We start from the raw sequence: 27,217 nt of genomic DNA, 5'->3' as shown, positions 1-27,217 counted from the left end.
ACACTTATTGTGTTTTTCACAGATAACGTCTCGATCAGTAGGTTTAACTGGACACTGTTTGCTGGTTTACCATCAGAATGGTTTTATTTGGTGGCAGCAGCAACGTGTAGCTGAATCATGGTTAATCACGGACAATAACCATATCCAACTTCTTAATAGCACTGAGCTGGGCTGCATTGGTGCATCATATCTTTATTCTCTTTCTTAAATAGATAACTATCATATCTCACATCATATCTCACAGTACAATAATATTGAATGGGTTGCATTGTTGTACTTTGTCATGTTTCTCAGGTCTTTGTCTGAATTTCTTATGAACATTACTTGTCATGTTCTCATGTTGTTGCTAAGGATTGTCTTATTGCACTGGAGTCACACTGGGTTAAATATTTACACTTGGGTTTTAAGGGGTATTTATTATTTTCTTCATTATTTTATTTACGGGTTGTACGGAAGCCCCAAACGCAATTTCATTGTTCTCTGACAATGAAAATAAATACTTAAATAAATAAAATAAATCCTAATCAGAATATAATCAAACTCATGAATGAGAAATGTAGTCTGAGTGATGGAAAGGATTTGTAGGCCTGACCTTTTGACCCTGACTCCCAGGAGCATTGTTATTTCATTTCATTTCATTTCATTTTTTTTTATTTATTTCACACTTGGTACTACAAATCAAACAAAACAACCACATCTTCTGTCAACAAAACACAACAACCATGTGTGAAAAGGAGCAGGAAGAAGAAAATATTCTTATTAAACCCTGCCCCCTATCTACCATCGAACTTATATCACCGGTGGGCACCAAAAATCAGGAACAAACTAATATTGACATTTCTCTCCGGTCGAATCCCAAACCAACATCACATTCATTCGCATTCTTCATACTGAGTTATCGTTTTAAACATATAACACTTTTTAAAACATTGTAAATTTATACAATTCTTTAAATTATAATGAAGTGAATTCCACAGTCTTATACCCCTAACCGTTGTGCTCATTAATCTTTGTGTAGTCCTGGCTAACTGATGTTTAAAATAAAATTTCCTTCTATTCTCTTCTCCCCTTGAACACATCAAAAATACACTTTGTAACTTAAAAGGCAAAATATTATTTTTAGCCTTAAACATAATTAATAATGTCCGTAATTTCACTAAATCTCCTAATTTTAATAATTTTGATTCTATAAATAATTTGTTTGTATGTTCTCTATATTTAACATTATGAATTATTCGTATTCGTTATCACTGCTGTGAGAGCGCAGCAGGTAGTGTGTTATATGTGAGAAGCCCCGACTTTACCATGTACGACTGAAAAGGGGATTTTAGATTATGTTGTGATTGAAGAGTCGTGAAGAGAAAAGGTAACCCTGTGAAACTAAGAGGAGATGTTGTGTCATATTCATGTGCGACTGATTCAAGAAGAAATCATGTTGAAGTAAACTAATGATGAACTCTGAGTCGTTCTACAATAAAATTAATTCCAGTAAGGAAGACTCGAACTTTTGGAGTAATCAATGATAGAGGGACAGTTTTATTAGCCGTACACCTGAACAGTTTCCCAGGAAACAAACTGGATTTCTGCAGTTTTGAATGTCGAACAGTCTGTCTTTATTCGTTTGAATGTTTGTGGATATAATGGAGACTCTAAGAACAAGATATTACTGGAGATGTTATTGGAGATCTAAAAGCAAAATACCCAGATGACTTTACATTAGCTGGTGTTAGTTGTGGCCCTGATGAATGGTGTGGTAGTCTCCTATTTATACCATGAACACAATCCAAAGATTCTTTTAATACGCATCTCAGGACAACTGTTGCTGTGATTTGGTGCTACATAAATAACATTGAATTTAATTGAATAATAATAATGTAATTGGTGTATGGACACATTTTAACCCCATAATAAGCTGGTTTTCATGGATCAGACCCAAATGAAATTGTTGATCAAGAATTAGTTTTTGGTTTGTTACCCAAGATATTTGTTAAATGTGTCGCAAGCCAACATCTCTGCAGCTGCCATTCATCTGAATCAGAGCACTTTAACTAAAAGTAAGACAAAGTATGGAGAGAAAAGCGGGAGCAACTGAAACAGGCTGCATGCCGGTTGACGCATGCGCACTCCTTAATATAAAAATTATTGATCATTGTGGCGTCACTATTACTTTCAAACCTGGAACAGAACTAACTCTCTGACACAAATGGTGGAAATTTAACGCATAAAGTTTAAATGATGGTGGAAAAAAATCCTGTTCAGGTAATGAAAAAGTCAACTTGTTTATTTATATTTACAAAGTGAGAGAATCCCAGAAGACAAACAGATTTTCAATTCAACTTTATTTATACAGCACCAAATCACAACAGCAGTCGTCTCAGGCGCTTTGTAAGGCAGACCCTACAATAATACATACATGACTGAAGGTGATTTAAAAACAGTTCCTACTTCATCGAATTACAAAAAAGGAGAATGAACAAATGTGACGGTAAAATTATGAGCAGCCGTAAAGAAATGTAAATGTTATCAGAATATTTTCATAGCTACTCTCAGGTATTGTTTTTAGAAAAGGTTAAACTGGTTATTTGTCTAACCTGACTTTTTAAAAATTAACTTGACTCAGAGCTGAAAACGGCTCTGAGAAAATCACCAGGACAAGAACGCTTCAGCATTTTGCGCAGATATCAGAGGTAAAAACAATAAAACAATGTATACAGTGAAGCGAGAGATAATTAGTTTAAAAGTATCCAACGGAACTATTAACATGATACACCAAATTACTATTTCACTTAAAATAATAACATCTCCCTCGAAAAAGCTTTATAGTAAAGTCGTAAGAAACAGGAGGTTAGACTGTAATACATGCTGTGAGTGCGGCACAGACACCCATCAGTTCTGGTTTAGTCCCAGTATCCTGTCCAGTAAACACTGGGTGGGGTCCAGTTGGACTCCTGCGGGTATTACTGCCTTGAAAAAAGCCTCTGCAAGAGATTTTCTTCTCAAACTGAGCGATAATATTTTCCTAATGTGGCTTTAACACTCCGTCGTGGGTTTTTACGCACACAGGTACACGTGTAAATAAAAAGTCTGCGAGTATTTTAGTTTCATAAGCGCTGCCTGTTTCAAAGAAAAATGGTGCTTTGGCGCAATCGGTACTTAACAAGTAGAAGTCCAGTGAATCACAGCTGTGAGTAGTTTTAGTGGATGCGTTACAGCCAGCCCGCGGAACAAGAAGTGAGGAGAAACACCTGGTTCAGGTTACGGAAATAACAGCCAAGTCAGAGTTCCGCATAATTTCAACACTGAAAGAATTTGACAGGACAAAGTGTCCTCGGTGTGTTTGTACAGAGGACAGCAGCTGGAAGGCGATGGGAAACTGGGAAAGCTTCAGACGAGACGACAGGGAGTCCAGAAAGGAGCCGGTTGGAAAAGAGCCCAACGTACCAGAAATTACAGTGGCTGAAGCGTCGCCGCTCGCTCCAGAGAGATCTTTCTTTAGCGTACCCGGGCCTGCACACACCGGTAGGACGGGGCAGGTACTTACTGCTGCTGAGCAGCAGGCTGAGTCACAGGAAAGCCTGAGCGCAGCAGAGGGGCTTAGTGTGACCATGTGCAGAAAGTCTGCACAGTCCCAGCACAGGTCTCCCTTTGGCCCGCCGGAGTCACAGGAGGAGGAGCGCGTAGATACGCACAGTTTGTCTGGAAGTGACGATAACAGCACCCCGAGAGGGAGTCGCAAGCATTTCATAGAGGTCATGATGAACAGCTCCCCAGGGATTCGGCGCTCTTTTTACCTGTCCCCCAGGGCTGAAGCTGACTCCACCTCTATGGTTTCCTCCACCCTGGATGAAGACAGGACAGCTGTAGCCTTGGAGCCTATGGAGCACGAGTGGATGATGTGCGCTTCAGACGGGCAGTGGAGCAGCTTGCATCGCCTCCTCACCGCAGAACCCAGCCTCATCCTGAAGAAGGATTTTGTGACTGGCTTCACCTGCCTGCACTGGGCCGCCAAGCACGGCAAGCCTGAGCTCATAGCCATGATTATTAATTTTGCCAAGCTGCACAACATTTCTGTTAGTATTGATATTCGATCCAGCACCGGCTACACACCTCTGCACATCGCCGCCATGCACGGTCACGTGGAGGTGGTCAAGCTTCTGGTCAGAACCTACAATGCAGATGTGGAGATCAGAGACTATAGTGGGAGGAAGGCCTGCCAGTACCTCACCGACAACGTGAGCGTGGAGATACGGAGCATCGCTGGAGGCTGTGAGTGCTCTGCAGGTGAGAACTCTCATCTCAGGGACGGAAGACGCTGGAGGATCTCTAACATGAAGCCCCTCAGCCAGCTGAACTCCAACGATTGTGCTTCTGGGGACAGTGAGGGCCAACCCAGGGAAATGCCCCTCTGGAGGAAGTCCTCACTGAGCAGGATGAAGCCCAAACTGCAGAAGCTTCGTGACAGGACATCCCAGATCGTGCACAGCACTTCATTCAAAGATAAAGAGCAACAGGGAGGGTCAAAGAGAGCCTCTAGATCCAGAGCCAGGAGCCACTTCTTTGGGTCAGATCAGTACTGACCCAGGATGTGGTGGAGCACTACCTATATCTCCCAGCTTATTTTCATCCATCGTTATTGCAAACGACCTTTCAGTGCAGTGTCTGCTTGACTTGACTGAACATCGTGTTGATTCAATGGGAACGTGAAAAACATGCTTTACTAGCTTTGGATTATCCGACGGGAACTTCTCTGTGTGATGAATATATGAAGCAGCTTTCATGGTTACTGTGGCCCGCTGAAGGTTGTGGGGTCAGTGGAGGTGGACATGAGCGAGTGTACTTTTAACGGCTTTTCTCTCCTTTTAGTTTTCTTTATGAAATAAACTAAGGGAACAGTAATGATCAGCTCCATGATGTACAACAAACGCACACTGTGTGTTCACAACAGTAACTGCTATTAGCCTTTAAATCAGATCACAGACGGTGAGACTCCCTCTGCAGGCCAAGCTGGGTATTTTTATCCATCCACAGCTGACACTAAAGCCCGTGGACCTTAAGTCAGTAATCCGCCTGCAGTGATCCAGGTTACTGTGTCACGAGGCTGTGAGGGAGTGTAAGGTGACAGAGAAGCTCTGGCAAAGTGTGAGCACTTTGTGTGACCGCTGAGCACCGAGTGCACGTCACGTGATCCGTTTGGTTTACTGTATGTGAGGACAGCAGTGCTGAGGTGGAGGCACAGCAAAGCGGAACAGAGGCTGACGAGCCACGCATGTACTAAACGCCCTGCTTCACCTTCTACTCACACCCGGCATCTCATTTCTGGGAAAACCTTCTCCCTGATGTTGTGTGGATGTATAGAAGTTTTGTTTCTCATCAGTGTGTAAAGAAGCACTTCTTCTCTTAGCTGCACGTTTAATCGTTAACAGCTTGCACTTCAGCATTTATTTTTGCACGTTTACCTGGTTTAATGACACCATTTGAATGTTTGTTTTACTTATTAAATAAAACATCTGATTTAACTCTTGTTTCAGCTCAGCTTGGGTTTCCTGGTCTGAGGAAATATTCGTCTTTGTAATGTTACCAAATCCGTTAAAGCAAACTGCTGCTTCAGTAGAGATGCAGATTTTTACAAAAGCCCAGTGAGTGACTTTGATTTAGACCTTTCTAAAAACTCTTCCCTAAAAGAGTACATGCAAGAAAAAGTACTTACAACAGTACTAAGCTACAGAGTAACAACACCAATCCTTGATAGACCGAGACGTGACTTTTATTTACCATTTCAGAGATCAAATAACAGCACAGACAGCAGAAACATGGCTACATTGGTCCAAAGTGCGTAAACAGAGCAGAATGTACATAGTGTCCACAGGGTGGCGCTGTGAGCCTGTGACAGCGTCTGAGAGTTAACATGTAGGAGACGAGTTCATTACAGCAAACCAGACTAAAGCAGCAGTGATCATTAGTTTTACTAACACTGACAGGTTCATGTTTCTTTTATGGAGTCACATTCATGAAGCATTACACTAAGTCTGTGGGTGAAGCCAACTCCACCCATTTACAGCCCGAGTTAAAGGCACTGCTCTCAGCTCCAAGTCTGACTGTACTCACCTACTCTGCAGTAAAACACATCAGTGTAGTACTTTATTGTGTACCTTTACTATTTAGAGGTCACCACAGCAGATCATCCTAACCTGTCACTATCACCTGGCTCCCACCCTCCTTCACTGCATCCATGAACTTCCTCTTTGACCCTGGCAGCTGTGTTTGTCCAGCATATGCACGTCTCACCTCTAACGTTGTCCCAGCCTGAGCAGACAATATTCATTTACACTGGCATCCATCTTGCTCACTGCCAATGAAAATCACAGCGTACTGAACTCTGCCAGCTCCACCTCCGGCTCCACCTCCAGTCATTTCAGCGCCTTAAAGTGAGTGTTGTTGTGATTTGGTGCTATATAAATAAAACCGATAAAGCATACATCACTCCTGAGGCACGCTTTGCTCCTTTAGCAGCAACATCACAGCACACAGTGAAATATAAAGTGAAGAATAAATCAGTAAGAAGTCATTTACAGGCATGAACAGGTAAAGCTAAGGCACGAAGGCTTCATGTGAGCTCAGACCTTTCTACGTCTGTCTTTGTGTGGAATATTAATCATATTAAGGTGTGGTTTAAAAACAGGCACATGTGATGTCTGGTACATATGATGGGCCATGAGCTCGGGCCTACCACAGGCCGTGGATGTAATTGCTCCTTTGGTATAGTTATCTTTTTTGTCAGGTAAAGTTCAAATAGAGGTGGTTAAAATCATAACACAATGAACACGTCCATATGAGTAAAAGTTATATATGAAATCAAGCGTATTGTTGCAAAACTTTGAAATGTTTGGCTTCTGAAACATTGTTAGATAAGATTGTCCCAGTGAGGACTGAGGATGCAGAAGTATCCAGCCTTAAGGTCAGCTGGTGGGTCAGGCCTCCTGCAGACCCACCAGCTGGCAGCTCTTTTTCCACAGCTTGGCCTGTAGTTCAGAGTCGTAGGAAACACCCGCAGACTGCGTCTTCTGGCCGTTGTACAGGTAACAGCTACCCACCCCCTCCATCTCAGAAGCAGCTGCAGCATAGACGGCTGTAGAGGCTCCCTCTGCTGGAGTCTGAGCAAAGCACAGAACAACAACAGCTTCAAAGCCTCGTAACATCTCCAAAAGTGAGTGTTTCCTCTCATAAAGATGCTTTAGAATACTTCAGCTGCAGCATGTCTGATTTCTGTGCCTGTCAGTGAACACATCATGTCATCATAACAGCATCACACAAAGTTTCACAACCATGTGGTTCAAACTGAACTGAAGGTTTAGTGCAGAACATCAGCCACACACACAGCTGCTGACCAGCAGCTTACACCTGCAGAGAGAGAGAGAGGGTGTGTGAGTGTGTGTGTGTGTGTGTGTGTGTGTGTGAGAGAGAGAGAGAGAGAGAGAGGGTGTGTGAGTGAGTGAATGTGTGTGAGTGAGTGAGTGAATGTGAGTGAGTGAGTGAGTGAGTGTGTGTGAGTGAGTGTGAGAGTGAGTGAGTGAGTGTGTGAGAGAGTGAGTGAGTGAGTGTGAGTGTGTGAGTGAGTGAGTGAATGTGAGTGAGTGTGTGAGTGAGTGAGTGAGTGAGTGAGTGAGTGTGAGAGAGTGAGTGAGTGTGTGAATGTGTGTGAATGTGTGTGTGAGTGTGTGAGAGTGAGTGAGTGAGTGAATGTGAGTGAGTGAGTGAGTGTGTGTGAGTGAGTGTGAGAGTGAGTGAGTGAGTGTGTGAGAGAGTGAGTGAGTGAGTGTGAGTGTGTGAGTGAGTGAGTGAGTGAGTGAGTGAGTGAGTGTGAGAGTGAGTGAGTGAGTGTGTGAATGTGTGTGAATGTGTGTGTGAGTGTGTGAGTGAGTGAGAGTGAGTGAGTGAATGTGTGAATGTGTGTGAATGTGTGTGTGAGTGTGAGAGAGTGAGTGAGTGAATGTGTGAGAGAGTGAGTGAGTGTGTGTGTGTGTGAGAGTGTGAGAGTGAGTGATGATGAATATCAATGGACAACTCACTATTTATAACTGACAGAGGATCTCACTCTCTCACACACACACACACACACACACACACACACACACACACACACACACACGGTCTTTATATGCATCATTATCAGTATCGGAGATAAGAATTCACTCGCTGGGCCCACGTCCTCATTTTGCGGTTTGGGGAAGGCCTCGAAGGGGACTGGTGACGGCTCCTGGGCCTGGCAGATCCCCGTGTACTAAATAGAAAGGAAGAAGTTAAAGATTTGAGAACAAGGAGGGAGGGAGGGCACGTAAAGGAGAATGAACAGCTTGCAGAACTGGGGGAACCTCTGTAGATGACAGCTGGAAGGTTTGGAGGCCTGCTCCTGCTCCTGAAATTCCCAAACATAAACTCAAAAACATGAACAAAGAGTAATAATAACGGAGGAAAACCTTCCAGCTGAAGACGATGAATAACTTGGTCCTCACCCTGAACAATATCTTGGCTACTGGCTTCTTGAGCAGCTGCACCAGAGTCCACAGGTTATCGTACAGCGCCGTGTCCACCATTCCCGGGTCCACAGCATTCACAGTCACAGAGCAGCTGCTGGCAGTCAGCTGCTCCTGCAGGTAGTAGGTGAACAGGACCAGACCCAGTTTGCTTTGGGAGTAAGCACCATGGGAACTGTACTGGATCCTGGGAAGAAGAGGGTGAAGGGAGAATCAGAGTTAACCTGGCTTTTTTATATATCCCAAACTTCCCCAGAGTACTGCAGCCGGTACAGAGCTGAGAGCAGCTTTCTCAGCATCCAGGTCAGTGCTGCGTTCATGAAAACTCCGACATCCTATTATCACTCTCGTTATCTCGGGGTGAGAACATGCACTCTTCCCAACTAGAACACAAACCAACAATTCCTGTGAACAAAAACCTTAAATGTCTGAAATTCAACAGTCTTCTAAAAGGCATCGTTGCTGTGAGAGTGCTGCTCTCAGTCCTGTCTACATGTTCACACATCATCCCAGCCCATTATGTAACATACATCACAACCATGGAAACATTTAACACCATAAAAACACTTCAAAGAGTGTGTTGGAAATCATTTCCCTCGGGATGAATAAAGTATTCTGATTCTGATTTTTTTAACTTCTCCAGATTCTATAAAATTCAGTCCATAGACTGTTATGCACATGGTTTTAAATGCAGCCTTCAGCTCATAACCCTCCTTTGTCTCTGTCTGTGAACCTTATTTTGTTTCCTGTCCATTATTTGACCACATCCACGAGTTTGTGTGCTCCACATATTCAGCTTATCTAGTGTGCCTGTGTGCATTACCCCGTATCCTCACACAGTAATCCAACTAAGATAAAACCTTTGAACACGTGTGCCTCGTTTTTCCTACTCAGGAGCAGTAAGAGATGCTCCAACAGGCCCGCCGCTCTGTAGGCATGCTAAGAATACATGCTGGCTGAAATCAGGAAGCACAGTCTTCAGATGTGTCTGATTAAAGTCTGCAGCTACGCTGTGACCTGCAGCAGGATGTACCTTCTGTAGTTTGTTTTTAGTGGTGTGCAGGAGCGCTAACAGTGCTAACGCTGGGATCTAGGGGAATGAAGATGACAAAGTGTTCCAGTTTAAACATGACAGTGAAGTTGCAGATTTCCTGTGTGATTATTATAAAATGTAATCACTCAAACTTTTTGTATTCTTTCAGACTCAGAGGGTTTCACACCCACTGATTGATCTTCTCACCTCCTGTTTAAGTCCTCCATGTCTATGACTCCTGCGTAATGTGTAGCAGAGGACATGTTGATGATTCTAGAGCAGCAGCCCGGTTTTCCTGACCTCTTCAGCAGATCAAGCAGCAAGTTGGTCAGCAGGAAGTGGCTCAGGTAATTGAGGCCCAAGTGGTACTCAAAGCCATCCTCTGTCTGTCTGTCAGGAACCATCATGGTCCCAGCTACGTGAAAGGAACAAGTTTAATATGTAGTAAACCGGTGCGTGACTTTGCAAAGACCATCATCAGTGTGCGTTTGTATAGCCTACCGTTATTAACCAGGACATGGAGGGGTAGACCTCTGTCCCTGAACAACCGCACAAAGTGTCGCACAGATTTCAGTGACGTCATGTCCACGAAGACAAACTCAGCTGCAGTAAGAAAAGAACAGCACTGAATCCTGACTGTCATCAGGTAACAGCAGTCAGTAGCTGCAGTGCATGTGACCTCTCGAGGTCACTGTGCACGCCACATCATACGCCCCACCATCAATAGGCAGAAATGATTGAGTTTGTCTCCCAGAAGTCCCTAAAGGTAGCAAACATCTCAACAAGTGAGGACAGTATGGAACATATGTACGACGAAGGGCTTTATACTAGTAAGCATTAGCACACATGCTCATTTCTTTACGTGTCGTTACACAGCAGGAGATGCTGGTTTGTCAGGATTTACATTTTGTATTCTGAGGGGAGGTCATGTCCGAGGTCAAACTGGTTTTAACACCCTCAATGTTGCCATGGTAATGGAGAAGAAAATATGACATACCTGGTCCATAACACCGATTATTTACTGTTAAAGTATCATTTTTAGGAAGAAATCAGGATTATTGTCATTGACATTATTTTAGATTATCACTTATGTTTTGCTACAGGCTGGGATGACTGATACTCACCATGTGTAGGGATAAAAGGTGTGTGTGTTTTTCTGCACTGTATTTTTTGAGTTTCCAGTTAGGCTGGACTACACTAACAGTTTATTTTAACTTATTTAAGCCTGTGCCTGGGTCTACAGTCGGCTTTCATTTGCTCTCTGTGTCAACTCAGATGTGATCCTGTTATTTAGCTTTTCAGAGAGCAAGTATCACAGCTGACATTATTTCATATATGTATTTATGATGTAAAGCATTGCCATGGTATAACATTTTTATCTGAAATTTGAGCTTTTATTTTGGAAGACCCACTTCCTGTTTCATAGACAATACTGAATGAGAGCTTCCGTGTTACTGGACTTACCGGTTCCTTCGGTCCCTTCTTCGTGAATCTTCCTAACAGCTGCTGCACCTTCTTCTCTCTCATTCCCAGCTGGAGATGATGAAGATCAAAGAGAGGCTTGGTGGGCAGATATCCAGCAGCTGATCCACTCAATGCTACAGCCTACACTCGCTAACAAAACCTTTGGTACGACTGATACTAATGAACACTGGAGAAAAAGCCAATCACAACGCGTCTATCAACAGGGGAAGGTAATATTCTGGTATTTTAGTCCGTCGTCATCAGGATGATGGAGGTAATGAAAAAATAATCTAGAGCAGGGTTGTCAAACATGACGCCCAGGGGCCAGAATCGGCCTGCCAAAGACTCCGATGGGGCCCACTGGATGGTTTTGGAATATGTTTAGGAAGTTATAGATTTTGGACTTTTAGCTGTATTTTCATGGGTTTTACAGCTTTTCCTGCTGATGAACACCAGTACCATGACCATTCATAGTACACCACAGTAATTAGATAAACAATAATTAAAAGACAGAAGAATTCATGTGGATTACTCTCCTGGGCGATGAGACAGCAGAACTTTCTATAATTTTACACATTTATTTGTGAAACAGATTTCTTTCAATCACTACAGCAGCATCTTGTAGTAAAAATGAGACGTACTGTTGAAATTGGACTTAAGGGGGTTAAAGGTGTAGTTTAGCGTATTTACGCTGACTGAAACGAGGGCATCACTGATTCAGCCCACTTAAGATCAAAATGCTGTACGTGGCCTGCAATATAAAATGAGTTTGACATCCCTGCTCCAGAGTTAGGGTTTGCAAAGTTTGTATGTTAATGTCTTTTCAGAAAGAATTTATTGTTGGAATTCTCATTTTGTAACAATCTTTAATCAGTAGTAAGGTGGCATGCATTGACACCAGGAACATTTAGTTAGCCCTATTGTGCTAGAAAAGTTAAAGATTTTAAATCCAAGTAAAGCGCTCAGTTGGTCCTGCATGAACTGTAGATTCATTCTACAGGGTGGCCATTTATAAGGATACAGCGTAATAACATGGGAATGGTTGGTGATATTAAAGTCCTGTTTGTGGCACATTAGTATATGTGAGGGGGCAAACTCCTCAAGATGGGTGGTGACCATGGTGGCCATTTAGAAGTCGGCCATCTTGGATACAACTTTTGTTTTTTCAATAGGAAGAGGGCCATGTGACACATCAAACTTATTGGTAATGTCACAAGAAAAACAATGGTGTGCTTGGTTTCAACGTAACTTTATTCTTTCATGAGTTATTTACAAGTTTCTCTTTGGTCACAGCCATTGACATGTCGAAGAGGTTAACACGTGAGGAGCGGATCGAAATTGTGTTGATATCTGGTGAACGCAGTAACCGGGTCATTGCAGCAGGTTTCAATGCAAGACCCCCTACGAGACCACCCACCTCCCATGCTACAGTCAGCAAACTGCTTGCTAGGTTTCGTGAAACTGGTTCAGTGTTGGATTTGCCAAAATGTGGACGCAGGAAAACTGTCACTAATGAAGATGTCTGTGAAGGTTCTCAGTCATCCAGGTCATCGTAGTCAAAGTTGAAGACGTTTCACCTCTCATCCGAGAAGCTTCTTCAGTTCTAAGGTCAAATGGTGGAGAGTCCCAGATATAAACCTAGTGGGAGTTTCCCCCCACAGAGGGACAAAAGGACCCCCTGATGATCCTCTAATCGCCTGAGCCAAGGTGTGAAACTGGGTGTGGGCCCCAATCAGCCAGAGTTTCGGGTGAGTTCATTGTGAAACCTGGCCCCACCTTATCATGTGATTTCCTGAGGTCAGATGGCCCAGGATGTGAGTGGGCGTTAAGGCGTCTGGGAAGGATCTCAAAACTGGATTATAGATGACAGAGAGTTGGTGTCGTAAGCCCCGCCTCTGTTCAAAGATGGTCGCTCACAGTGGACATAGATGCTTCTTTCACTCCTCTTTCAAACCATCTGTCCTCTCTGTCCAAAATGTGAACATTGGCATCCTCAAAGAGTGACCTGTGACCTTTAGATGCAGATGGACTGCTGAGTCTTGTCCTGTGGAGGTGGCTCTTCTGTGTTGTGCCATGCGCTTGTGAAGTGGCTGTTTGGTCTCTCCGATGTAGAGGTCTGGGCATTCCTCGCTGCACTGTACAGCATACACCACATTGTTAAGTCTGTGTTTTGGAGTTTTTCACCTGAAAGACAAAACTCCAGACTTAACAATGTGGTGTATGCTGTACCTCCACTTGAGGAGTTTGCCCCCTCACATATACTAATGTGCCACAAACAGGACTTTAATATCACCAACCATTCCCATGTTATTACGGTGTATCCATATAATTGTCCCACCCTGTAGATCACTTCATTTTCATTAATACATTTAGCTGGCCTGTGGGCTACACTTTGAGAACCTAGGATCTACTGCCAGTGCAGATATGAAGCATTCAGCTCCATATATGGAAAGATTCCAGTGCTGTTTTGTGCAAGTCATTCAATAAATGAATATAAAAGGTCAAAAAGTTCATATTAAACACAGCTGCTGTTTAGTTCCATAGACAACATACAAAATATTTATAGCTCAAGTGGGCAGTAGGTTCCTTTTTACATAGTTGTACACACAGTTTTTGAGACCAGAGTCCCAGCCTGCGGGACATCTGAAACAATGCAACTTTAAGGCACTGCCACAACTAAGAAAAAGTATAGAAAGGGGAACTGACTGAGTGAAGGCATGTGATCGGACATTAGCCTACCTATGATAACATGCATGCCAAGGCTTGCCAGGTGTCTTGCTGTTTCAAAACCAATTCCTCTGGTACCCCCAGTCACAATGGCAACCCTTCCATTTTGCTTGGGTAAGACTGTGTAGGAGGAGAGAGGGGACCACATAAGAACATTGCACAATCTTTCATTTAAACTCTGGCGAGGTTCAGTAACGATGAGGTTTAAGACAATGCTGGGACAAAAGTCTTCCGTGACTGATCTATTAACAGTCATCTGTAAATATGCAGCAGCAACACAGCATTCGAAGAATCAACAGAACAGAATTACAGTGAGTGCAGATAAGGCTATACACACTTTTGTAAGTCAGGTGATTTACAAGAAGCTTTTTCTATAGTTACTCAGCTGGTTTTGTATAGAACTTAGAAACATATCTGAACTTAATTATGAATGCAATGACATGTCATTCTACTTGACTGCCACTGGGAAATACAATGACCAATTACCCAGGCCAGTGACTGACATTTTTTAATAGTGTAATGAAGAGCATGACATGTGGATTTCTTAGATCAATTTTCACAGAACCTTTCTTGTAGCGCTCGTTAAGAAATAAATACCAGTTACTCTGCTTTGTTTTGCTTGTAACCCAGGAAAACAGCAGGAATATATGAAACCTATGAAATGCACCGCTCCAGAACAGACTGGTGAAATCCGTTTGTATGACTGCATTGCATTTTCAAATATTGAACATTGTTCCCATGCAAAGTGAAGACATCAAGCAGCCAGACAAGCAAAACCTTTACTCACATTTATTATCAGTCAGTTCTGCAATATGTGGACAAGTATTTACAAAGTCCATAGCCTGAATGACACTTGAGGGGACAAAAGGACAACTAAACATCAGAGTATACTAGGAAGTCACAACAACTGATCGGTGAGGTAAGATGCGCCCAACTACTATCAAAGGTTTCTGTAAGTCTGCCGAGGCATTCGTCCCCCAACATACAAACCGGAAGATTTTCACATGGTTAATGAGTTTAAAATATTCTATTTTAATCTGTACCATGATCTTCTCCTAACCATTGCAATGTAGTTTTGGTACATAAATCTCAACAGCAACTGAAAATTAAATTTAACAGCAAATAAAACATTGTTGTTTCAGACTGTCTAAACTGATCACCCTAGTGGTATTTCTTAAGAGATATTTATGAACCAATAATTCACACGTTTCCTTATCACATAATATCATGTTTAAATGTATGAAGTTTAAAGAGATATAATTAATCATTCCAACATTGGCTTGTGGTACATGCAGTGTCACTTCACTGGTGGGAAAGGAGTCTGATCCTAAGCAAGCGAGTGACGGCGACTAGATAGTTAGGCTCACCTCAGTGCACAGCTTGGGCACTGGAACCAGTTTCCTGGCCTGTACTCTGTTCCACTCTGTACTTACTCTAAATGAAAAAGAGGATGGCAGAGTGTGCTTGTAGCCCTTACTGTGGAATTTCCATGCCCACATGGGCAGCAAATGTTTTACCTGGAGAGGTGTGTTTGTGCACTACGCTCCCCCACCGAGATGTGTACAGGTGAGACCATCAAGCAAGACTTTGGGAATGGCCACAAATTTAAAAAACAAAACAAACAAACAAAAAACAGCTGACACATTTATAATAAAGACAAAACACAATATTGCTACATAAACGATAAATCTTTCTTCTGTAACCTTCCACTTCATTTTAATACAATAGAGTTTCTGTGCAGATTTTGAATGCATAAGGACATCCGCTCTGTAAAGGAGAAATGTGTTTACAGCAGTTAACTTAAAAGCTAAAGTGTCCCATATGTTATAAAGGCTGAAAACGTTGTCCCTTTATGCCACCAGTGGCTTTTCAGCCATGGGAACCTCAGCCTTTAGCAAAGTAAATAAAGTTCTTTCAAACCTCAGTCACTTTAGTGCTGAGCCAAACTAGAGTTGGTTTCCAAAACAGTTTCAAATTCATCCTCACAGGGTTCAGGCTCATAGTAGCTCCGAGAGTTCTCATACAGGAAAACCTGCATATCCACTAGAGCTGAAGGTATGCGGTTTCTTTTCCCAGAAAGAAAAGTACCTGATGAGCTGAACAACCTATGACAAGGAACACTTGTGGCAGGAACGCACCAATACTTCTGGAGCACCTTAGGAAGTGTGGGGAACAAAGGTGCATGGTTCGACCACCAAAGCAAAGGGTCTTCATTCAGACCTAGAACCCTCTGTGACTTGTAGTTGCTCAGCTCCTCTACTACTTGAGCATGTAGCTCCTCCTGGCTCTGGTCTGCATCTGACTGGCAAAATATGGCAGCCAAAGGGTTGTCTTGAACTGAAGTGCTGGCAGAAGATTCACCCAGAAGTCCCAGTTTTTTGCAAGGTGGCTCATCAGACACCAAAGAAGAATCATCAAGGCCCGATTGCTCCGAAATCTGCTTCTCAAGGATTGCTTTGGCCTCTTCAATAATAATACTCTCAACTTTGGAGCGTTCTTGGGTGGAAAGAAAAGGCAGTTTCTTATAACGAGGATCCAAAAATGTAGCAATGTTGAGGAATGTTGCGATCTCTTGGGATAACTGTGAATTCTGTGAATATGTGCTTGACAAGACCTTGGAGATGAGCTCTTTGCTCATGCTGATCTCTTTGAGATCCCCTTCCTTAATTTTGAGGGTGGTGTTCAGCAGCATATGAAGGACAGGTCTCACCATGCTAATGGTTGGATACTTACAAGAAGTGATCATGTTTGCCACAACTTTAAAGGGCTGGAGGACTTCAATCAAGCCCTCCAACAAGGCCCAGTCAGAACCACTGAAGGTGAAATGATGGCTACTGGAACTCTCTATAAGTGTCATACTTATAACAGCCTGTTGCTCTTTCAGTCTTTGTAGCATTGCCAATGTACCAAACCATGACCTGTCCTGGTCTGTGATGAGTGTACACTGAGCAAGGCCATGTTGCTTCTGCTTTTCTCGTACTGTATACATTGCAGATTCTCTATAATGATCGACAAGCTTGCGGCAGCATCCCAAAAAGCCACTCACTCGTGGCAGCTGGAAGGCTTCAGCCATTGCATGATTGATTGTGTGTCCAAGGCAGGGCATTTCCACTGTCAGATCCAGGAGGGAGCATGCTTTCACCACATCCACCGAACCGTCTGTGGTAGCCCCAATGACTTTATGAGTTATCCCCCACTTCACAAAGGCTTCATACATGGCTCTGGTGATATTCTCAGCTCTGTTGTCCTCTTGTACTTCAAAAGTTTTAAGGCATTTGTTGGTCACCGAGAAGCCAGATGCACTGTTGTAATTGATTGAATGCACAGAAAGTGAAATATACGTTCTGTTTTGTGTTTGGCTTTGCCACAGATCTGTAGCAATGCCACAATTCATAACTCCACTTAGCTCATTAAAGACCACATTTTGGGTACGGCAGTACATTTGAGGAACCATTTTGGCTGCGAGGTCACTTTTGCTTGGAGGAGAATATCCAGGGTCGACAATACCGATTAAATTCTTGAACGTAGGCTCTTCAACTGTACATACAGGATATAACCCCTCACAAATGAAGTTGATAATAGCTACTGTCAAATCATTGTGTCGTTTGTTTTCAGAGTCTAAGCTCTGCCTTAAATAGGTTTCCTGGGACTGCTGCTGTGAAACTGTAGGCTCAGTCTTTATCCGAGAAAACGCCGTAGCAAAAGCTTCCCGCATCTGATCTGTGTTGCTTTTCACAAACTCACTGAACTCTATGGGATGGTTCTTTTCAAGGTGGTATGACAAGTTTGAGGTGTTTCCGGAGTAGGCAATTTGGCTCATACATACACGACAGTAAATCCTTTTCCAGTGTAATATGCAGCCATCTGCATCTGTGTCAAAGCCAAAGTACTTCCACACTTTGCTTTTGGCACGTGGGTGTGCGACCAGATTGAGGCCTGAGCACGAAGGTCCTGAACTTTTACCCTCCATTGGCTCCTTAGGTATAAAGTCCATCAGGATGGCTTCTCTTATCGAGAACCTAACAAGAACAGTGAAATAAACATTTGATTTTGGTGATAAAAACATTTTAAGTGTTTGAGAACTGGATTTTACAATTCTCCCAACAAGTAACATGCAAATGAGCAGATAAAATATCTGGCTAAGATAGGAATTTGCATGATGGTTACCACTGATACTGAGGTTTGCACAAGTAACCCTAACATAACAATGCCACATGAGACACTACATGTACACTATGCAATCCTGCTCTCAAAACTGACAGATTTAACACTGCCTCTGAAGCTGGATTTAAGAAATAACTGGTTTAGCACCATCTTGAGTTAGTACAGAATATCAGGTCACCAGGTTGGTTGGTTATTTGCAATTGATAGACCCACATTAGATTAACAAAAACTCGTTGTTGCAGCCAGGAGTAATTAAAAAAAATTACCCTTTGAACACATTTTTTAGTTTTAGTATTCTTGTTTTCGTCACTAGCTTACATAAACTTATAGAAGTCTGTTAACCACAACCAACCAACTCTGTGATGTCACATCCTGTACTGGCACAGGATAGTGCTAAGCATGTTCTAAAACCTTTAAGCACTTATTCTTATTTAAGTGTCACATCTATGTCAGTTTTTGACAGCGCATCCTCCATAGTGTAAATTAACCTTTACACAGTGTTTCATGTCCACTTTAAACCTACCTTCAATAAGTCGATTATGTTGCTGCCCTTTTAGGTCGCCACCAGAAATATTAGTCAATTAAACAAATTACTCATATCTAATTTGTTTACCACATCATTTAACTGCTGGTTTTACTACACTACGGTTCCACCCACAACTATTTGGCAGCCACATCGTATCTAACTCAAGACCAATAACAGCCAAATGGAGCTGCAGTTCTCCAATATTTGGCTGTACAAAATAAATGTTTGTGAGTCAGAGTACTCAGACATAACCATTTAATTACAGGAATGACAAATTATAAGCAGGCATATTAACATTAACCTTAAGGAATGAAGGCTATCGGTTGCAAATACTGCTAAAGCATGGCGCATTTAATGTGTGTGAAATGCTGTTCACATTCCAAAGTGGCACATGTGACGTGACACGGTCAATTCACACGCTCTTCAGCCGAATCCTTCAACTACGTTCACGTTCTTGGAACCAAATTTCAAGTTTGTGTAATGGTTGTTTAGCCCTGGTGAAAATGACTGCCACAGGTCGCGCTAATTATATAAACACACTTCTCAAACAAATTAAAGGGACACTTTTTAATCAGAGTACAGCACTAAGTCAATTAAACTTCTGAGACATTGATATGGTCAGTTAAGTAGCCGAGAGGATTGTCAATCAGCTTCAGCTGCTTTGGCATTATTGAAATTAATAACAGAAAAAAAATACTGTTTAACTTTGTGGCCTTCTATATACTTCCTCTTCTATATACATTTCCTGTTGGTTACTGGGACACTTTGATTGCACTACTTTAGTACTGATGACTTTTTATAAATTGAGCACAATATACACAGTTTTTTTTTCTCATTTTTGCTATAGTTTATATATAAAAATAAATACATATCAAGAACAAAGTTATGAAAACAAAAAATTAATTTTAGGTGGTTTGAAAGGATTTTGTGCAACCTTTTATTTATAAATTGAGGTCTACATCTAGAAAAATGGCTTTCAGTTTCTTTGTGGTTTTATTGCACTTTTTAGCAATTTATTTAGTTACTATGAACTAAAGTTGATAAAATTAGGATTAATAAAAAAAAAAAAAAAAAATGTAATACTGATGTAGAACAAATTCCATCCATCCATTCGCTTCCGCTTATCCTTTTCAGGGTCGCGGGGGGCGCTGGGAGGAAGCTGGAGTACCCGGGGAGAACCCACGCAAACACGGGGAGAACATGCAAACTCCACAAAGAAAGACCCCGGCCTGATGGTGGAATTGAACTCAGGACCTTCTTGCTGTGAGGCAACAGTGCTAACCACCGTGCCACCCATGTAGAATAAATTGAAATGCTTAAATAAAAAATAATTAAAAAAACATAGCACTACAGCTTGTAACAATGCAAAGATAAGCTCTGGTGGCTTTTGGTGGTGGTTTTATCGTAGATGATGAAGAGTTAACTAGAGACTAACCGACTGTTGCTGTCATCAGTAGTTGGTACCAGACACACTAGTTGCTTAATTTAATTGTTAAAATTTTAATTGATGCCCAATACAGGTAAATTATTGTGTCCATCTGCCATTTGGTGGCAGCCATTTGTCACCAGATGCCACAAATGGTGAAATGGTTAATATTGGCCTGATGTTTTTGTCATATATAGCGAATATTAGCTTCCACCTTTCCTGGATGGGCTTTCAGTCATTTGGGAAGGGTTCAGAGTATAGCTGCTACTAGGGCTGTTCGATATAACCATATATATCGGATGACGATATAAAAACGTCCGTCGTTTCATTCTACGCTATCGTTTGTTTCGTGGTGTCGCAAAATAAACTGTTTACGGCAATATTTTTTCATGGTTTTGATGGTCACTGTAGGGGCTGTATTAATTTCTTCTTTCTCTTATATTTAATATAACCACACTACGGACGGACAAGCGCCTGTTTTTATGCGTTGTCGTTAGCAACAACGACGGTAACAGCATCGCATGTCCGCTTGTTTATGTTCCACATAAATCTTTCACAATAAAGCTCAAGATCCTGTTGAGACTTTTCAAAATAAACTGAATCACGTGAAAGAGCAGATTATTTACAGATGAGAAGTAAAAAGAGCCGCCAGGTGCTAAAAAATAAACCTCAGACTCAAACGTTAGAACAGGCTTCTCCCCGCAGCACGCCGTGTAAAAAATACTCACAAAGAAAACAACAGCTGTTACAACTTATGTCTAAAAACGTATCGTTTCATGCATCGGTTAAAACACTCGACTCCAGCTACACGACGCGCAGCTGGAAACACTTCACGCAAGTCGAGCTGCTCGAGATTCACAGAATTTACAGGAAATGTTACATTTCTGTGATTTATATCGTTATCGGACGATAGATGTCTGATATCGGGATATGAGGTTTTGGTCATATCGCACAGCCCTAGCTGCTACTGCTCCACATTGAAAGGAAACAGCTAAGGGTGTCCTCTTCTGGATAAGGTGTTCCAGCCCTGCATGTCCTACTGGGAGGAGGCCCCGGCGTAAACCCAGGACACACTGGAGAGTGTGTATCTGTTCCCTGGGAACATCTTGATGTTCCTTCAGATAAGATGGAAGAAGTGGCAAGAGGGAGGTCTGGGCTTCCCTGCTGCTGTCCCTGGGACAGACTTCATGAGAGTGGCCTGAGGGTCCGAGGTCCTCCAGCGGATTATGTGCTTACTGTTTGGCCCTGTGGAGCCTAATTAGCATTTGCCATAGAATTTTGGAATTGTCACGTCCACTAGTGGGGCTCTGTGGTTTTCAAAGCAGCAGCCGTAGTACCTGCAGCACTCAGTACACGTGAAAGATGTAAAAGGGTCTGGAAATACTGCGGAGAACGTGCAGCATTCGGCCGTGGGTCAGTGAGAGTTTGGTAGGGTATATCCATGGAGCAACGCACCGATCTCTACAGGCTGGATAACAGCACTCAGACTACCCTAGACCCACTGTCAAACCCTATGCAGTTAGTTCTAGGTCCCACCTGCTGCAAGGAAATGCTCAGTCTTGTGTCATTTCTATCAACCCACTCCATATCAGTATAGATTTATTTCCCCATTGAGACCTGATGTGTTTTCAAAGTGTTCCGTTAATTGTTTTGTATCATTATTATATTATGATGTAACAACAATGAGCTGAAGATTAGAAATATACATTCCCTTGAATTTTTTTAATTGAAAATTGCCGATACATTATAACTACATTTAAAAAAAGAATAAGAAACAATATTTATATTGTGCCAATATAATCTGCCCTGGTCACTCCATCTGTGACCAGCTGAGCCGGAACAATTCTTCTTCTATCCAGCTTCAGTTTGCTAGCTGCCACAGCAATGATTACCCAGCAATTACCTGATAGCCACTGAACTAATAGTTAAGTGTCTAATGTTAATGTGTGCATCATCCAGGTTAACATTTATGATAACTTCAATGTTGCTGAAACGGGAGCTTTACAGACCTCTAACATTCCTCTTAAGCTGTTTGTATCAATATTGATGCAAAGTATCGTAATTCTGTATTCATTTTCGTATCAATAAATACTGGAGTAACATTTTTTTCTTGACAATCCTACTGTGTAGATGTCTAAAGCCCCGCCTCCAACCTGAGCAGTCTCTCAGATAAACTCATCTCTAATCTAGCACACATGATTACAGATGATTTATTGCAAATATCCAACAAATCTTGATTTCGTCACCAGTAACACTGATGTTCAGAACTACAATAAAAGTCTGTTTTTAAAAGTGAATATTTGGCTCATTAAATCAAAGGCCAATCAGTTTTGCTCTTTTGTAATGCTGCTGGATATTCCCAAAAAAAGGAATGCAACAAATCTGTCATTAGTCACGCACTCGGTGAGATTATGTGGGTATAAAACCCAGATCTGCATCTCCAGAAACACTTCCCTCTTTGTCTTACAGTGTAATGCATTAGTGATTTTCCACTCTATGGTCACATGCTTTATTCACTAAAATTAAATTACTAACACTGCTCCTTTGATAAATGGGTTTTCAAAAACCTCTAGCTGTAACTCCACCTGTCTACAGACTTTTGCTATGATTTTGAAAAAACAAATAAAAACAAACATTTTCTGGCGATGAGAAGTTCACCTGAAAAACCACCTCAGTGTAGGGAATGGAAAAATGAAACACTGGGTTAGATCATGGTGAAGTCAGCTGTGTAAGTCCACTATGGAGCAGCAGTGGTCACACGTGGCAGCTAATCACGGGTACACAAAGATCTGCTGGAGCTCACAGCACGAATCACTGGGATCCTTTCAGATATGTTAAAGTACTACAGCTGATGTTCCCCTGCCTGCTGAACTCCACTTTAACCCAGGAGTTCTGTCTGGGTTAAAAATAAAAGTTTGGATTCACATATACTATTATTTCATTACATGTTATATAGTGGTGCAACGGATCACCGTTGATCCATAATACGAACCGATCCCACTCCACGGTTCGGTACACACATGATCCGAAGATAGGAAACAGAAGAAAAACAAGTATGTGTAAGGTGGCGTGGTGGGTCTGTCAAGTGGTAGTTATGGTTAGCGCTAGCAGTCCAAGTGGAGGAGCAGAGGAGTTTAACACCCGCCGGCCAGCCTTCTACCTTTCTACCTTTAAAAACCCGCCTTCCAGCCAAATGGCTGGTAGGCTTTTAGCTAGGCTTTAGCTTCAGCCAAGTGGAAGCTAAATTGGCTAGTCATTCATATGTAAATTAGGTTGTTACCTGGGAATTCTGGAGGGAGGGGAGTGGGGGTGTGTGGATGAGGGGGTGGGGGAGCTGCTAAAAGCTGTGAACTTCCTTTTGTGTTTCATCTTGATGCATTCTCAATCATCCAGGGAAATAAATCTCCAAAAGTCACCAACTTGGAGTGTTTCAGTTTGCCATCTTAGGGAGAAATCAACACACGTGGGTGTATGTCCTTTGTTGCTGACATTTATTGATGAAAACAGTACAAAAAAACCAACCATTTGTACACATATTTACAAATAATAATAAAAAGTGAGTGAGTACATTTCAACATTTTCAGCAATCACTCACAATCCTGGCACTGCCGTGGTATCTGTAGTCTGCATTTACCACATGTGTATCTGTAGCAGTGAACACATCGCACAGTGGCATGATTGTTCTTGCATTTGTGTTTGACCTGACACATGGCTCTTTTTCCAGGGCTAGGTGTGGAGGGTTGTGTCCGAAGCAACTGTTCTTTTCTTGCCTTCTTCCCAGCTACATGAGAGTGAGCCAACTCTCTTGCAAGCTCCACCAGGAAGTCCACCCGTCTTTCCTTCGTCCCGGTGCATGCTTGATACAGCACATGTGCATTCAGTGCTGCCATGTCAATCATGTTATAAAACACGGCAACTGGCCAGCGCCGTGTTCCTCTGCGGACAGTGTACTCCCGAACCATCTGGTCCATCACATCCACGCCACACTTTGTTTTGTTGTAAAGGGTGACAGTGTTTGGCTTCCTTTTGGTAGTGTTATCAGTCTGAACCACGCTGTGCATGCTGCTAAGAATATAGACTGTCTTCTTCCGTTTGGCTACAGATACACATGTGGTAAATGCAGACTACAGATACCATGGCAGTGCCAGGATTGTGAGTGATTGCTGAAAATGTTGAAATGTACTCACTCACTTTTTATTATTATTTGTAAATATGTGTACAAATGGTTGGTTTTTTATACCGTTTTTATCAATAAATCTCAGCAACAAAGGACCTACACCCATGTGTGTTGATTTCTCCCTAAGATGGCAAACTGAAACACTCCAAGTTGGTGACTTTTGGAGATTTATTTCCCTGGATGATTGAGAATGCATCAAGACGAACACAAAAGGAAGTTCACAGCTTTTAGCAGCTCTCCCCCCCGACAAACAAAGAGGCAGTTGGCAGTTAGAAATTAGCAATCATTCACACACCCCCACTCCCCTCCAGAATTCTCAGGTAACAACCCAATTTACATATGAATGACTAGCCAATTTAGCTTCCACTTGGCTGAAGCTAAAGCCTAGCTAAAAGCCATTTGGCTGGTAGGCGGGTTTTAAAGGTAGAAAAGCCAACTGGCTGCTCTCGGGGGCTCTAAGTTTGAGCAGCCCTTTGCTGCCCAGCCCGACCGGGCTAAAGCTATTACAGAAGCTGTTGGGGTGTTTAGCTGCAGACGGGAGGCCGTATTCTGTTGCGCAAAACAAGGGGTTTAAACTATGATGGACGTGCTTGAGCCACGCTGTGATATCCCGTTTGCGTCCACTTCAGTGGCAACATCGTTCCAAGCATGTATGAGCAGGAAAAGTTTAAAGTTATGGCTGAACTGTCCCAGGCATCTTCTGTTACCCAACTACTACAAACGGGTGGAGCTCCAGGGCAACGGAAAGCTACGTGACCGCTCGTTATATCACAGCAGAGTGCGATATAACGAGCGGTGTGTATTACTGCAGGGTCGACCTTACATTATAAAGCGCCTTGAGGCGACTGTTGTTGTGATTTGGCGCTTTATAAATAAAATTGAATTGAGTGGTAGATACAAAGACTGTACTGCCCCATATTGTACCATCATTTTTTTTATAATTGCGTGGAATGAGTCTTGAGCTGAATGTTTTTAACAGGCAAAAATACTTCAATAAGTAAATGTTACATTTTTGTCTTTTTTCGCAGATCCGTAAAATTGATCCGAACCGTGAGATTTTGGATCCGTTGCACCACTAATGTTATATAAATATAGTTTAGTTCGGACTAAAACAGCTGGTAAAACATGCTTCAGAGAGCCACTTCTTATTACCTCTGTCACAGTTTTACTGGGCCCAGGCTGTTACAGCTCCACAGGCTTTTCTTTGCATTTGTAAAGACAAAGCGGCTCTCATGTCACACCTTTACCACAGTGCCTATGAGCTCAGTGGGGTATGAAGCTTGTCCCTGGGGACATTAATGCACGTCAATAGAAAAAGCATAGAAACGTGCGTGTAAAGGTCAGTGCATTCACCATCACAGGAAGTGTACAAACATGAATCAGTGTAAGAAATAAAAACAAATGATTGATAATGAAAATTAAATGAACCTCCTTTGAAAACAGGATTGCTCTGATGCGATCTGAGTCCCCTTTGTGTCACAGCCCGCGCAGGAGCCCACGAGGAGACGGACTCACCGTAAGAATCATCTCAGTTTAATCTCATCCCAGCATAAAACCGTTTGCGAGTTAGAAAACGCTACTTTAACTGCTGTTCAGCCGCAAACACACGCACCGCACGGCTCTGGCTGAAATCACATCTTCCTCACACTATCGATCGGAATTACGGACTAACGAGTACTTCAAACTCTCCGTGTCCTGTTCTTGCAGCTGACCGAGCAGTTCTATACCTGCAGGCGCTTCTGTCGACGACGACACGACATCAGTACCGCACATGGTGACAAATATGCATCAGGCACAAACCAGCAGACACAGAGCTGTGTAAGAGAGAAGCGGGACTGACCTGGGAGCGTAAAGGAGCGGTTGAAAATTTGGTAGAGAAGAACTTTAATTCCGCATAAGTACAGTTTGAAGAGAGGCACCAGCACCGACTGAAGAGACATCCTTCTGCTTCCCACACCGAAACGCTTCCGAGTCCGAGTGCGCTTCCGTTAATGAGTCCGTGTGGACGCCTCACTGGGATAAGTCTGTCAGTGGTTCCGCCCTCAAGAAGTTTTGACGCAAAGAGGGCGGAACCAAATGAGCTGAAACGCATTTTCTCCGCTAAAGCTGTGAACAGTGTTTAGTTTGAACAGCCACGTCAATGCATCTGCTGTCGTTATGTCAACAATAATAACAGTATCGGTACTTTGTAGTTTCTGATGAAGAGGCTGTGAGCTGTTTGGTGGCCTTATTCAGACGGTATATTTATTGGGCCATAGCAGCGGGGTTAAAGTAGGGGCAGAGATGAGGTGCAGACCCGCCACATGTCTATTGGTATCAACATTAACAACAATGAAAATAGAATACACAATAAAACAATATGTCCCAGTGGGGGGACAGGGGTACCTTGACACAGAGCCTCTGAAGCATAGTGTGGTTTGTTTTTTGTCACATGCACTGGAGCTTCACAGACCGTCACTACTAATAACTAGGTTACACATCAGCTAAATGTCAAAGTCATATTTTCCACCAGCTTAACCAAACTCGCCATAGTAACCGAAATTTCTATTCCTTGGCAGACAATAACCAGCTGGAAGAAATACAGACAATAAAAACATGTAAAACTTGCTGTATTAGTGAGGCTCAGATATTTTCTGTTGTTGCTGAGGGAGCTTTACTGTGACACGACTGTAATCTATCACATGATAGTTTAGACTGAAACATCTTTCTGAATGACTCAATTCTATTCAATTTTATTTAAATAGCACCAAATCACAAGAACAGTTGCCTCAAGGTGCTTTATATTGTACAGTAGATCCTACAATGATAGAAGATACAGAGATATTTGTTTTATAAACGCGAACACTAAACATGGACCGATCCGATATTACGTATCGGTATCGGTCCGATACTGACCTAAATTACTGGATCGGATATCGGAGAAAAATAAAAAATGTAATCCGATCCATTAAATATCACGAAAGCACCTCACAAAACTTGCAACACGCCGTAACTCACCTCAGAACGTTAGCACGTCGGAGCAGTATGCATCACGTGATAGAGTGGCTGTGGCATGCAGGACCTGTCGGTGGTCTGGATAGCATGTGGAGCTTCGCTAGCAACCCGGCATTTCATCTCCGACAAAGTTATCCCGAGAGAAGTAAAGCAAGTGTGTAAGTCCATCTCTGAA

At 42.5% G+C, this 27,217-nt stretch overlaps 3 protein-coding genes across 5 annotated transcripts; 1 reads left to right on the top strand and 2 right to left on the bottom strand.

Annotated features, from left to right (window-relative positions):
• The first annotated feature begins 3,237 nt into the window (after positions 1-3,237).
• Positions 3,238-5,521, top strand: LOC147303042 (ankyrin repeat domain-containing protein SOWAHC-like). Its single transcript, XM_086282485.1, has one exon. The coding sequence runs from the start codon at positions 3,366-3,368 to the stop codon at positions 4,575-4,577; it is 1,212 nt and encodes a 403-aa protein (XP_086138611.1). The 5' UTR covers positions 3,238-3,365; the 3' UTR covers positions 4,578-5,521.
• Positions 5,522-5,746: 225 nt separating this feature from the next.
• On the bottom strand, positions 5,747-26,022 carry dhrsx (dehydrogenase/reductase (SDR family) X-linked). Of its 3 annotated transcripts, none has more exons than XM_086282483.1 (7): positions 25,889-26,022; positions 13,768-13,875; positions 11,029-11,097; positions 10,066-10,167; positions 9,772-9,979; positions 8,511-8,718; positions 5,747-7,151 (listed from the first exon to the last, which is right to left on the bottom strand). In XM_086282483.1, the coding sequence occupies exons 1-7, from the start codon at positions 25,986-25,988 to the stop codon at positions 6,969-6,971; spliced, it is 978 nt and encodes a 325-aa protein (XP_086138609.1). In that variant the 5' UTR covers positions 25,989-26,022; the 3' UTR covers positions 5,747-6,968. The 3 variants fall into 3 exon arrangements, with proteins under 3 accessions (XP_086138609.1, XP_086138610.1, XP_086138608.1); XM_086282484.1 differs by lacking the exon at positions 25,889-26,022 and adding an exon at positions 17,582-17,712; XM_086282482.1 differs by lacking the exon at positions 25,889-26,022 and having other exon boundaries at positions 13,768-14,389.
• LOC147303040 (E3 SUMO-protein ligase ZBED1-like) lies at positions 14,529-26,026 on the bottom strand. The gene is made up of 2 exons (XM_086282481.1): positions 25,889-26,026; positions 14,529-17,774 (listed from the first exon to the last, which is right to left on the bottom strand). The coding sequence occupies exon 2, from the start codon at positions 17,747-17,749 to the stop codon at positions 15,686-15,688; it is 2,064 nt and encodes a 687-aa protein (XP_086138607.1). The 5' UTR covers positions 17,750-17,774; positions 25,889-26,026; the 3' UTR covers positions 14,529-15,685.
• Positions 26,027-27,217: the final 1,191 nt, after the last annotated feature.

This window comes from Aulonocara sp. 'chitande type north' Nkhata Bay, linkage group LG23, assembly GCF_057382095.1.
Source record: "Aulonocara sp. 'chitande type north' Nkhata Bay isolate Kocher_YH1m ecotype deep benthic linkage group LG23, A_spYH_male_GT1.1, whole genome shotgun sequence".
NCBI classification, from domain to species: Eukaryota; Metazoa; Chordata; class Actinopteri; order Cichliformes; family Cichlidae; genus Aulonocara; species Aulonocara sp. 'chitande type north' Nkhata Bay.
This window is presented reverse-complemented; position numbering and strand designations above follow the sequence as displayed.